Genomic DNA, 14,926 nt, shown 5'->3' on the forward strand with positions numbered 1-14,926 from the left:
AGGGAGGGAGGGAGAGAGAGTGTGTGTGTGTGCGTGTGCGTGCGTGTGTGTGTGTGTACATTAATTTAATTTAATCAATTGTCTTGGGACTCTTAATTCACACTGTTGTTGCTTAGGTCCTGATCATGCCTTACACAGCATACCCATGATGAAAATTATTTTAGCCATGAACATCTCATCCCTGTCCACTTATAATGCCTCTAGGACTACATTATCCAGTATATCCATCAATCTTTAAAATGGTAGATTGTGATTCTAGTGAGATTGGGCTGCTATTGCTACCAAATTCAGTAACCACATAGAGGTCACTTATTGATTTCCAGATCACTTTACTCTCTTACTCATTTATTTGTTTCAGTCATTTGACTGTGGCCATGCTGGAGCACCACCTTTAGTCGAAAAAATTGACCCCCAGAACTTATTCTTTGTAAGCCTGGTACTTATTCTATCAGACTCTCTTGCCAAACCGCTATGTTACGAGGATGTAAACACACCAGCATCAGTTGTCAAATGATGTGGGGGGACAAACACAGACACACACACACACACATATATATATATACAATGGGCTTCTTTCAGTTTCCATCTGCCAAATCCACTCACAAGGCTTTCATCAGCCTGAGGCTATAGTAGAAGACACTAACTCAAGGCGCCACACAGTGGTACTGAACCCAGAACCATGTGGTTGGGAAGCAAGCTTCTTACCACACAGCCTGTGAGATGCTTACAGCACCTAGGTTTCCCAAGCGGTCACCCAACTAAGTACTCACTAGGCCCAACAATGCTTAACTTTGGTGATCGGACAAGAACCAGTGCTTTCAATGTGATATGGCCATTTATGTTGTGTAATTATTTCTCTATAATAAGTCTTTGGGAAAATATCCACTCCCACATTAACACTTTTATACTACCTTACAGTAAGTCTGTAATTGTTTTGAATTCTGTGCATGCATACATATGAATGCCATGAGTGTCTTATTTTCATTAAAGTAGCCATTTTGAGAGAAGAAAGAATAGACAAGTGGCAATGTTTAGGGAAAGATAAAAGGTATAGTTTATAAGACAGATGTGTAGAAATAAAAAGTAATCTTACCAAATAAAGTAGGAGTTACTTTCTTCTTTTCAGTCATAATTCCCTCCAAAGGTTTAATAGTTTTTAATGAGACTGGAGAAGGTTCTAAACTTAACTGAGCAGCTGAAGGTATCAAACCTCTCTCAATTAAATTAAGGATTCCCTTTTGGGCATCTTTCTCAGAGATTGAAAGTGGTATATTCTGAAAGATAGATATACATATTTTAAGAGATTAAAGTTTTCTCATTATATTTTATGAAACACATTTCAGATGAATTATTATGCATTATTTTACACAATTTTTCACATTTTTTACTGGAATTCAAAGCACTAGTTATTGACAATTAAGTCTCTATTTGTCACAACTTTTTACTGGGACTGAACTAAGAAAACTTTATTTCGAGAATTCTACACTCACAAAGACAAGAGATACAAGATGGACATGCATATATACATTGCACATAACAGACTAAATCCTTTGGAACAGTATGTTTCAAAATTGTTTAATTTTGTGAGGAATGAACTCTAATTCAGTAGCATTAACTAGCACATGCATATATACACATATACATTGCATGTATAAAGCCAGTTGTGGTGAATTTCTTACAGAGTACATCTGGAATAAAAAGGCCTACAAGGTCACATATGCCATCACTGTTCAATGCATGGGTGATATCTTTCATAAATTTCATTCTGATTTTTTACACTAACCCTAAAACCCATAAACTAAATATGACAGATATGACATTTTCAAGCCTCCAGGTTCAAAGAGCACATACCATTTCATTTATTTGAGTCATTTCTGATAATTGCTGGATTTGAATTTCCATCTCTGGAATGAAGTGAGTAGGTAACTTGGCCATGATGTGATTATAGTGTAATAAATTATCAATAAATATAATATACCCAATTTATCACTCTTAAATTTTCAAAATTACTGACAATAATGTTTGTGTGTGTGTGTGTGTGTGTGTGTGTGTGTGTGTGTGAGAGAGAGAGAGAGAGAGAGAGAGAGAGAGAGAGAGAGAAATACACACAGGCATGGCTTTGTGGTTTCATGTTCAATTCACTTTGGAGATCAAGGGGTGACCAAAGCCTTGTGAATGAATCTAGAAGACAGAAGCTGAAAGAAGCCTGTCATGTGTGTGTATGTGTGCATGCAAGTATGTGTGTGTGTGTGTATGTGTGTGATAAGGTTGAATGTTACTGTCTCCTTGCCTTGACATAATGTGATAGTTGTAAGCAAGTGCAGCAAATGTCACAGTCATGCAACCGGTGTCCTTTACTTTCAATTTTCCATATCTGATCATGGGAGAATATTATCTCACTTGGAAACAAGTGAGAGTTAGTGACAGGAAGGGCATCTGGCCATAGAAAATCTGCTTAAACAAATTTCATTCAACCCATGTAATCATGGAAAAGTGAACATTAAACCAATGATGATTATATACATGCACTGACAAGCCTATGATGAGGCTCAGGCAGAGCTGTGTGGTTAAGAAGTTTGCCTCTCAATCACATGATTTCAGTTCCACTATATGTGCTTGTGTGTGTGTGTGTATACATGTATATACACACACACACACACACAAACACACACATACATGTATGTATGTAAGTGTCTATGTATCATCATCATCATCATCATCATCGTTTAACATCCACTTTCCATGTTAGCATGGGTTGGACAGTTTGACTGAGGACTGGTGAACCAGATGGCTACACCAGGCTCCAATCTGATTTGGCAAAGTTTCTAAGGCTGGATGCCCTTCCTAACGCCAACCACTCCGAGAGTGTAGTGGGTGCGTTTAAGTGCCACCGGCACGAAGGTTAGTCAGGAGGTACTGGCAACGGCCATGCTCAAAATAGTGTATTTTACGTGCCACCTGCACAGGTGCCAGTCCAGTGGCACTGGCAACGATCTTGCTCAAATGACTTTTCGCGTGCCAGGAAGGCGACGCTGGTAACAATCACGCTCAAACGGTGGTGCCATCACGATTTCGCTTTTGCTTGACCCAACAGGTCTCCACAAGCGGAGTTTAGTGTCCAATGAAAGAGACGTTGGCATGGGGGCCAGTTCTCGAATTTAGTTCAATTTCGATTTCACTTGCCTCAACAGGTCTTCACAAGCATAGTTTACTTTCCAATGAAGGAAAAGTATGCATAAGTGGACTGGCTACATCCCTGGCAGAGGCCTTGGATTTTGGTCTCATTTGGCTTGCCAGGTCTTCTCACACATAGCATATTTCCAAAGGTCTCGGTCACAAGTCATTGCTTCGGTGAGGCCTAATGTTCAAAGGTCGTGCTTCACCACCTCATCCCAGGACTTCCTGGGCCTGCCTCTTCCACAGGCTCCCTCAACCACGAGAGTGTGGCACTTTTTCACACAGCTATCCTCATCCATTCTTACCATGTGACCATACCAGCACAATCGTCTCTCTTGCACACTACAACTGATGCTTCTTAGGTTCAACTTTTCTCTCAAGGTACTTACACTCTGTCAAGTATGCACACAGACATTACACATCCATTGGAGCATACTAGCTTCATTCCTTTCGAGCTTACGCTTGTCCTCAGCAGTCACGGTCCATGTTTCACTGCCATGTAGTATGGCTGTTCGTACACATGCATCATACAGTCTGCCTTTTACTCTGAGTGAGAGGCCCCTTGTCACCAGCAGAGGTAAGAGCTCTCTGAACTTTGCCCAGGCTATTCTTATTCTAGCAGCTACACTTTCAGTACACCCTCCCCCACTACTAACTTGGTCACCTAGATAGCGAAGCTATCAACTACATCTACTTTTTCCCTGGAATGTGGCAGAAGTTGTTTTCTTCACACTTACAGTGTTTATTGCTCCTGAACATCTGCCACATACAAAAATTAACTTCCTAGTTAACCTGCCTTTGATATTGCTGCACCTCTTATGTGTCAATAACTTGCACTAAGTACATCTTATAGAGTTTCAACCTACGCCTTTTCTACACATCGAGCAGGGCCATTTACCTAAAGGGGTTTGTGTTTTTTCTACCTTCCTACTTATTAAGACTTTGGTTTTAGCTAGGTTGACTCTAAGGCCCTTCGATTCTAGTCCTTGCTTCTACACCTGAAACTTCTCTAATTCTGATAGTGATTCAGCAATTAGTGCAAGGTCATCAGCATAGAGGAGCTCCCAGGGACATCCTGTCTTGAATTCCTTTGTTATCACCTGGAGGACTATGAAAAATAGAAGGGGGCTGAGGACAGAACCTTGGTGGACCCCGATCTCTACCCGGCATTCTTCACTGTACTCATTGCCAACCCTCACCTTACTGACAGCTCTCACTAACCATTCTTCTATCCCTACTTTCCTCATTGACCACCAGATAAGGAATCGGGGGAGCCTGTCAAAGGCTTTCTCCATGTCAACGAAAGCCAGGTACAGAGGTTTATCTTTGGCTAGGTATTTCTCCTGCAGCTGTCTAACCAGAAATATAGCATCTGTGGTGCTTTTCCCTGGCACAAACCCAAACTGCATCTCATCTAAAGTGACTCACTCCCTAATTAGTTGGGCTATGACCCTCTCTGTGACTTTCATTACCTGATCTAACAACTTGATACCTCTGTAATTATTTGTATCTAAAGCGTCACCTTTACCTTTGTAGCAGTTGACTATGGTGCTGCTACACCAGTCATTGGGTATAACTCCTTTGTGTATCACCTGGTTAACTATATGCGTGACTAGGCTATAGCCAACACTGCCAGATATTTGAGCATCTCTGCAGTGACTCCTGATGGGCTGGGGGCTTTCCCTGTTTTCATACTCTTAATTGCTTTATCTACCCTGGTACTGTCAACTCGGATAGCTGGTCCCTCTGTTGGGTCGACATTCGGCAGACTCTCTTTCTCCCATTCATTCTTTTTATTGAGCAATCTTTCGTAGTGGCGTCTCCAAACCTTTTTCTTTGCAGTCTTGTTTAGTGCAAGTGTACCATCATCCATGCAAACACATTTCTCTCCCATGACATCACGATTCTCTCTCACACACTGTCTTGCAACATGAAATACCTCAAGTCTTTGGTCCTCACAGCGCAGAACATTGGCAAATTTTTTTTTATCTGCTTCCCCTCTGGCTAAATAAACCTGTCGCCTAGCTTCCCTTCTGGCAGTCTGATACAATTCCCTGCTACCACCGTTCTTCCAGACCTTCCAAGCCTGTTTCTTTTGTCTAATAGCCCTGTCAACAACATTGTTCCACCACCACGTTATTTTGGGTCGAGAGGGGACTTTGCACCATCCACAGATCTGGTCAGTGGCCCTCAGCAGGTTGTCCGGTAGAAACCTCCAGTTGTCTTCTACATCGTGTGAAGCTATATCTCCCTCTATTTCGTCAAAGGCTTCAAGTAATAAGTCTCTAAATCTCTGTCCATTTGCAGGATCTTTGAGCTTCCAGACCCTTCTCTTCTATGCTGGTCATCTTCTGGGCAACCACTTAGCCATGATCCTGAAGTCACTAACTACTAGTCTATGTTGTGGGGTACATTCTTTGCCTGGGAAAGTTTTGGTATTTATAAGCAGCCATCTTTCCCTTTTCCTGACGAGGATGTAGTCAATTTGGCTAGTGTGCCTGCCAGAACGGTAGGTGACTAGGTGACTGGCAGGTTTCCTGAAGTTAGTATTGCAGACCATAAGGTCATTTGCATCACAGAACTCCACCAGTCTGGTGCCATCCTCATTCCAGGAACCAAAACCATAGCCTCCATGTACGCCATAGAAGTCCCCTGAATGTTGTCCAGCATGACCATTGAAGTCACCAGACACAAAGAGAAGGTCTCTGTCATTAATCAACGAGGTAGTCTGCAAGAGGGTGTCATAAAATCGGTCTTTCTGTCCGTCAGGTAACCCGGGCTGAGGGGCATAGGCCGAGATAATGGTTGCTAACCCATGGTGAAGGACTAATCTAATCTTAAGTATTCTATGTATGTATATATGTATATATTTATGTCTGTATATATACATACAGGAAATGAAGATGAAAATGCATAGAGAATATTTTTAGATTAAATAGAATTTAATTAGATTTTAAAATATAGGAATACACTTGGCCAGCTTCACATTAGATTTTCAAAAGTGTATGCTATATGGAAATAGGTCAGAAATTATGTCTTTTCTGGTTGTTATTATATAAAAGTGTTATAGATAATTATCATTTATTATTCTGCCATAGAATAATGTTTCCAATTCATGCTAGTTCACCCCCACTGGATATGTTAAAACATATCCCTTCTTTGTTAAGGTGTTTTGTAGGTAAGATAATGAGGTGTGGAGCAAAGAAGATAGATGATAGCTGCTACATGATTTTTGGTTTTCTTAAGAATGAGTACAAGTAGACATCATCATCATCATCATCAACATTACTAATGTTTTTATAGCCTGTTCAGCCATGGCTTGTATTTTTGAATAAACAAATTTCCTTTATTATTCTTGTTTGATTTGTGGTATTGACTGTACATTGATAAAGTGGGAAGACAAGAAATTTGAAAGATTTGGTTTTTGAGCATGAGTTCAAATGTTCACTAAGTGGGATTTGTCTTGTCCAGAATCTTGTATTTGTTGATAATGAATTGTTAATTTCATTCTTAAAATAAGTTTAGTTTATCTATCATCATCATTATTTAACATCCACCTTCCATGCTGGCATGAGCTGCATGGTTTAACACGATCCAACAGTTCCAAAGACTACATTATTTTAGTGCTTACTGTGACATGACTTCTACAGCTGGATGCCCTTCCTAATGCCAAACACTACACCATGTACTGAGTGCTTTTTTGTGGCACCAGCACTAGGGATGTCACTATGCAACTTGCAAGACTAAAATCCCTTTTGACTGAGTGAGTCTACAATAGAGAAGGTTACAATAGAGAAGGTTACAATAGAGACAAGGGAGTTAAAAATGTAAATGACAGGGAAAGACTAGAACAAGTTTCTTTCTGTAGAGGAGTTACATGGCTATTCACATTACAAAAGAGAGGATGGGGTGGAGCTGGAAAGAAATAAAGATAGTGGTGATTGCATGTCAAGATGAACCCTCAAGGTATGAAGTGAGTAGAAGTGAGTGAGGAAAGGAGATTAGTGAGTATAAGTGGATAGATATTTCAAGTGTATATGGAAGAGAGATAGTTAGAGACAAGAAAATAGGGAGGGAGTAAATATAATGAAGGAAGAATAAGTGTTGAGAAAGGACAAGCAGTTAAGAGTAGGTGACAACTGTATATACAAGGTAAGGTTGAGGGGTGGATGTAGAGAATGGTGGATAAGGGATGGGGATGGACAATGAGGATATGCAGCTGGATAGGTTATAAGAATTCTAAGGGAAGAGGCAGTATAGTGAATGGAGAGAGTGAGAGAGATGGTGGAGGAAAGATAATTTAGTGGTAAATTAATGTAATATATAGATGGAAAAGAAGTATTCAGAATAAAGAGAAGATATCAAATGAAATAGTTGTGAGTAGTAAGAAAGCTAAGTAGTATTAGGGAAAAACTGGTGAAGTAAGCAGTTCTGCCTACATATTATTACAGTAGCAGAAGACTGCAGTTAAAAAGATGATAGGTGATATAGATGGCTTCAAGAGGAAGTTGAGTGAAGGGAAGGGCAGTTGTGCATGCATGCATGCACACGTGCACACACACACACACACACACACACACACATACAGACACATACACACACACACATACAGACACATACACACACACACACACATTGTGCTCCCTGAATCAGTTTCATTGAGATGGGCAGTCATCCCAGTCCATGAAGTTTAAGATCAGCCATCACAACTTCGACTTGTATTTTCCAAGATCTTCCTCTTCCAAAGCTCCATCCAAATTACGTGATTGTCATTTCTTTTTACAGATGCCTTCATCTAAATCTATTACATGTCCCATATCAGTAGTCTTCATTTTGACACACTACATCTGATTTTGCTCATGCATAAGTACATTGCATGTCCAACAGAGCATGCTAGCTTCTTTTTTTCTAGTCTTCTCAAGTTCTCTGCATTCAAGACTTATGTCTCACTACCATGCAGTATTGCAGTTTTAACACAAGCATTATACAATCTGCCCTTCATGCTGAAGGAAAAGACCTTTGTTTCTAGCAGCAGTAGAACCTTATTGCAGTTTTTCCAGCTCATTTTACCCCTGGTCACTATACTTTTGGAGCAACCACCCCCACTGCTAATTACATCTCTCAAGTAACAAAAGCTATCAATTACTTCTAGTGAACCATCTGAGAAATTAAGAGAATTCATTTCTCACGTGCTCATAGTAAATATTGCTCTAGAGCATCAGTCACATATGGAGTTTACTTTCTCTGTTAATCTGCCTATGATTTCCTACACCAATTGTGTGTCCATAACTTACACTGAGTACAGCATATGCAGTTTATATCCACTCTCATTATGCATGTAAAGCAAAGCTACTTCCGAGGGTCCTGTCTTCTTTTCTATTCACAAAAATAAGTCTTTACTAAGTTTACCTTCCAGCCTCTGGATTCCAGATCTAGTTTCCATGCCTGAAAATTTCTCTCTAATTCAGCTATAGATTCAGCTATGGAAACTTGGTCTTCAGTCTTCGGTTTATAGGAGTTTTCATAGACTGCCAATCTTAAACTCCTCAGTGATGGCCTGCAGACAATGATGATAGAAGAGAACTGAGGATTGAGCCTTGATGGACTCCTATCTTAAACTAAATTCATCACTGAAATTATTGTTGATATACTGTGTCTTTGTACATGGTTTCTAGAGCCTGTTTGCCTTTGTGACCACCAAATTACTGAATGTGGCACCCTATCAAAAGCCTTCTCCAAGTTAACAAATACCAGGAATAATAGTTTACACTTAGCCAAGTATTTTTTGTGCAGTTACCAGAAAGATAAAATTGTATTCACAGTGCTTCTTTTGGGCATGAAACCAAATTGCATCTCATCTAAGTCCACTCTGTCACGAGTCAATTATGTTATGACTCTTTCTGTGACTTTCACAGTAACTGGATTCCTTTATGATTTCTTCTCTCTAAATCATCTCTTTTATCTTGGTAACAGTTTATGATAATACTTCTACACCAGTCATTGTGTTTAACACTATAGCTTGATTAACCATCCAGATGGTAATCAAGTATCCTACCCCTCTAGATGTTTTGAGCATCTCCACAATACAGAGACACATAGCATTCCCTCTGTTTATGTACTTAACCACCTTATCTATCATATTAATTGCTGGCAGGGACACCATATTTCATTTTGTAACTATGATATACTACCCAGTATAGTGTGATACAATTACTTTTAAGTTATCTCTACAGATTTTCTATAGAATTTGGAGCAAGCAATAAATATAATAAAAACCCTCATATGGCTAGAAACAAAACTGATGAAAGTACAGTTATTTGGAAAAATGTAATGGAAAGAACTAACAAATGAAAGAGCAGATTTTGGAGTGAGAAGGGAAGTCACTAAGTCACAGAAAAGGTTGTAAACAGTAAAAAAGAACTTTGACTAACAAACTAACAATTGACTGTTTAACCAGCACATTAAACAAATGATAGATTAGTTTGTTGATTAGATATTTAACCAGTGGAATTGAACCTGCATGTATGTTTTTATTATTGGCATAATGACTCTCCCAAGACACAGCAAAATAGTAAAACATACAAGTAAAACCCACAATAAAATTAAACACAGGCATGGTGGTGTGGTTAAGAAGCTCACTTCACAACTACATAATCACATGATTTCGGATTCAGTTCACTGTATGCCACTTCAGTCAAGTTTCTTCTACTATAGCACCAGGCTGACCAATGCCTTGAGTGAAGCCGAATGACGGAAATTGTATGGAAGCCCATCATGTACATGTGTGTGTGTATCTTTGTGTTAGTTTGTCCCTGCCCCCATCACTTAACAACCAGTGTTGTTTTGTTTACATCCCCACAACTTAACGGTTCACTAAAAGAGACAGATAGAATAAGTACCAAGCTTTAAAAATAACTACTGGAGTTGATTTGTTTGCCTAAACCCTTCAAAATAGTGCTTCAGCATAGCCACTGTTCAATGACCAAAACAAGTTAAAGATAAAAGATATACAAAATTTAAGAATAAAGATGAAACAAATGGACACTGCACAAACTAAAAACTAACCAAAAAGGTAGGATAGAAAATAACATAATTCATTCTGACATTTCTGAAACTGAATACTCAAACTACACATGTTCAAGAAAACTCATAAAGGGTAATTATGACATACCTCCATTGAACATTACTACCACTTACAAAAATAGATAGCCATATTGAACTGAGAAAAAGAAAAGCAACATTATTTAACATGCCTTATGTGTAAACGGCAGGATAAATATACCTAAAGTACAAACTTATTTTCAAACCATAAATATAATTGCAATATAAATAAGTATACAGTTAAATTCTCTTACTCTATAAATTATAAATATGCTCTAAGGTTTGTAAAATGAACAAGTATACTAAAATTGATACATATGCAAAGCAACAATATTTAGACAGAGACAGAAAAACAGAAAGCCAAACAGACAAACAGACTGACAAACAATTAGATAGACAGATGGACAAATAGATAAATAGAAACATACATAAATATGAAGGAGTACCCAAAAGTAACCAGAAATATTTTCTGTGTGACAAGCCCATTGTAGTTCAGGCTTCCACCATTAGAAGCCACTTGATGTAACCCTCAGAGATCAGTTTGCCAACTGGTGGCATCAATTGAAGTCATACTGCCACGTAGTGCATCTTTGTTTTGCATTGTATCTCCTCTGTTCATTGATTTTTGTGATGGCTGAAATGAAAGGACAGCTGGGGAAAGCAGCAGCAGCCAAAATTGTTGTCATATTTCAAACAGCTTACAAGGATGCTGCCATGAGCAAAACAAAAGTTTACAAGTGGTTTTTACACTTTAGGAATGGGCACTTATTGTTTGAAGGCTAACCTCATTCAGGATAACTGAACAAATGGAAACATCATGAAAACTCATGAACTGATCTTGGAGGGCTATCACCAAACAACTGATGAACTTGCTGATATGACTGGTGTGTTATGGGGCTCCTGACAACGAATTTGGAGCAAGGAGTTGCAGCAAAATTTGTGCTTCACTTGCTCATGGAAAATCAAAAGCAGTCATGACTGAATGCATGTTGTAAACTGAAAGAACAGCTGGAAGTTGATCCAGACCTTTTTTTTAAAGGTCATCACTGGTGACGAAAGCTGGTGCTAAGGCTACAACCCAGAAACAAAGCAGCAACCAAATCAATGGAAACATTCAATGTCACCACACTCCCAAAAAGTTCATCAAGTGAAGTCCAATGTCAAGATGATGCTGATTTGTTTCATCAATGCCAAAGGGATTATCCACACAGTATTTGTTCTTCCAGGCCAAACTGTTAACCAGACTTATTACTTGGCAGTTCTGAAGCATTTGCAAGACACGGAGAGATGAAAACGCCCTGACCAGTGGCAAAGTTGAGAGTGATGGTTTCATCATTACAATGCACCTTTGCACACCGCCTTGAGTGTGAGACAGGTTTTTTAAAAGTAGCATGACCCCATTTACCCACGCTCCCTATCCACCCGATCTTGCTCCCTGCAATATGTTTTTGTACCCCCAAATGAAAACGTTTTGCAAATGTGGAAGAGATGAAGAAAAAAAATGACAGAAGTATTAAAAAGCATCACTTTGCAAGAGTTCTAGGACTGCTTTGAACAGTGGAAAATGCATCTGGACTGATGCATTGCTTCAAATGTAGAATACTTTGAAGGCAATAAAAGTGTAAACATGTAAAACTAAGAGAATAAAATAATATTGCAAAATTCCAGTTTCTTTTGGGTAACCCTTGTACATATTTCTTTGTCCCTTCTTCCTCACCCTGCATGCTATCATTGTCATCATCATAATTTAATATTCACTTTCCATGCTGGCATGAGTAGGCTGCTTTGACAAGGAAGCAGAAGCTGCAGGATAGCATCAAGCTTCAATTTCATTTGGCATGGTTTCTCTATCTCTATGCCTCTCCTAGTGTCAATCACTTAACAGAGTGTACCTGATGCTTTTTTTTTTTGTGCCACCAACACAACTTCACAGAATTATTGGGTGCTTTTTTCATGCCACTAGCACAAGTGAGGTTGCCTTGTAATTTGCAAGACAGAAAAAGAGGTGGAGAAATACACCAGGTGTCAAAAGGTTAAAGTATGATAGTGTCTTGCTATAGAGGAGATATATGAATAAAGGAGATAAGAGTAAGTTAATGATGGGTGCTAAAACAAACTCTTAATGAACAAGGTGGGCACAAGAAAGGATGAGGATAGTAGATCATTGGCGGGGATGAGAGAGTGGATGTTGTAGAAAGATGTGTAAGGTGTAGGAACTGTAGAGAAGGAGAGATAGCAGTACATAAGGGGCTATAGGGCTATAGTGGGGTTGGTAATGATGGTAGATATGAGAAGGTATTGAGAATGATAGCAGATAAGAGGTGTTTAGAATAGAGTGTAGCAGAAGCGGTAAAGGCTAGTAGCTGAAGGCACAGAAAGGGGGTAATTAGTTGGAATAGTGTGGATAGGCATGATGAGGAATGAGAGTAGTTCAGTGAGGAGACCGTTTCGGAGGGTATATGAGCATTTTTTGTTCTTGAGTGTGAATACAGTGACCATGCAGTACCATAGATTGACAGGAGGAATACCTGACGTATCAGGGAGGGAAGAGTGGAGACATAGTTTCACACATAGGAGCATATCTGAGAGGTTTAAGGATATCATTTTTGCTGTAATGGGCAAGTCTTCTTGAGCACAACAAGACACCAATCTTCTTGGTCCTGTGCCATCTCCTCCATAAGGTTCAACATCTTGAGATCAGCCTTCAGTACTTTGTCCCATGTTTTCCTGGGTCTACTCTTTCATGAGTTCCATCCACTTTAAGTGATCAACACTTCTTTATACAACTATTGTCATCTATGTGCATCACATGACCAAATCAATGCAGTTTTCTCTCTTGCATGCTACATCTGATTCCTCTTATGCTTAACTTTTCAGTTAATACATTTACATTTTGTAGTACATGCACATTAATATTGCAGATCCAGTGGAGCATGCTAGTTTCATTCCTCTCTAGCTTTCACATGTCCTTTACATTCAGGATCCATGTCTCACTACCATGTAATCTTGTTGTTCATACACAGGCATCATACAATCTTCCTCTCTCCTGGAGAAAGAGATTTCTTGTTGCCAACAGAGGTAATAGCTCTCTGGACTTTTTCCATCCTACAGAGGAGGAGGAGGAGGAGGAAGATATTCCTTGAAATCCATGAAACTACATTTTGATCGTTCTGCTTGTAGGTCTGGTCAAATGCAACAAATATCTTAATCAATGTGGTTAAAAACACTTAACAACTAAAATCATGTAAAGAATACTCTATCATTTTATGCAGAACAAGCTGCTTTGTGCATTAAGAATTAATTTTCCAAAAACTAAGTAAACATAAATTGAATTTTCTGATTAGTGACATACTTGCCAGTAGTAACTATATGTACAATCTTTCTCTGGTAATTTATGCCATTTCAAAAGATTTGTACTGTGGGACAGAAAGTGGTTGTATTGATCCCCTTTTCTTGTCCAAGGAGAATTTAAGACAATTGTTTATATTCACATGTATGTTTGATTGCATATGATAGCAACAGCTTAACCTCTTAGCATTCAAACTAAGATCAGGCTCTCACACATCTTCATCAATATCACTGCTTTAACAATGCTTGCATGTGTCAAGGAGAATCTGTTGGTTGGCTTCCTTTTCTGCTGCTAACCTCCACCTGTTTTCAAGTAAGTTAATATTTCCTCATGGTTGAACATGTTTACATGGAAGGTTAGAAATGAATGGCACTACTTGTACAATGAAGACACTAATTTATAACTGTCATGTGATATCAAAACAAGGAGACAGAAATACATACACACACATATATACATACATACATATCAATTAATAACAAAAGAACAGGAGTTATGCAATTACTTTCATTAACTTAGAAATGTTTCTGCTATAAGAAGCTTTTTGTTCCTTTTTGTCAGAAGAGCGCCATCACTTCACTGAACTTGCACGACCATGTGCACACAGGAGACTCTTTAGCCTAGCTTCCATTCTGCAAGAAAACTCACAAAAGTGACCCTTGAGCTGCCTGTATTTGGTGCTTTGTCTTTTCGTCCAGTTTCACTTTGTCCAACGTCACTTCATCTGACATCTTTTCGTCCGACGTCTTTTTGTCCGATGACTTTTTGTCCAATGACTTTTTGTCCAATTTTAAATAATTTTTTTAGAAAACAAGGTGAAATATCTCTAATGATATATTCACAGAACTATAATGAGCCTCATTATAGGATTGTTATAATCGTTCTTTTTCCTTCTCTGTCAACAATTTTACTTTCTCTTTTTCCTTCTCTTTCTTAAGTATGGTGCTATGTATACAGAGTGCTGTGTATAGAGTGTGGTGTGTGCATACGAGTAGATGTAATCGCCTTACCTCGGTTTTCCTTTCCTCGACTGCGAGTCTGTCTTGCGGTATCCAATCCTTGAAGCTTGCCCCGACCCAAAGTACACCAGGAATAGTATCTGCCTCTCCCAAACCTATAACCGTCGCTTAACATCTTGTCCTGACCACAACCCCGTTCGAAAAGAGCACGAATCCTGATCGAGGTTCCCTCTGCCCTTTTTCCCCTTCCGGTCAGCCTCCCCAGACACTGACGTCATACCACACGCCACCCTGATCTTAAAAATCACGTTCACCCCTACTCCAATTCGAAGTCCCCCAT

General features: G+C 39.1%; 1 protein-coding gene and 1 pseudogene across 7 annotated transcripts in view; both read right to left on the minus strand.

The window, feature by feature from the left end:
• The window catches only part of LOC106869551 (IQ domain-containing protein H), a 616,433-nt gene that overhangs the window by 330,939 nt on the left and 270,568 nt on the right, over positions 1-14,926 (minus strand). For all 7 annotated transcript variants that reach the window (XM_052972133.1, XM_052972134.1, XM_052972135.1 and 4 more), the window contains one exon: positions 1,094-1,274. In XM_052972133.1, coding sequence (XP_052828093.1) covers positions 1,094-1,274 — 181 coding nt within the window. The remainder of the gene's footprint in view (positions 1-1,093; positions 1,275-14,926) is intronic.
• Positions 722-840, minus strand: LOC128249224 (5S ribosomal RNA; annotated as a pseudogene).

The sequence above is a fragment of the Octopus bimaculoides genome, chromosome 12 (assembly GCF_001194135.2).
Source record: "Octopus bimaculoides isolate UCB-OBI-ISO-001 chromosome 12, ASM119413v2, whole genome shotgun sequence".
NCBI classification, from domain to species: Eukaryota; Metazoa; Mollusca; class Cephalopoda; order Octopoda; family Octopodidae; genus Octopus; species Octopus bimaculoides.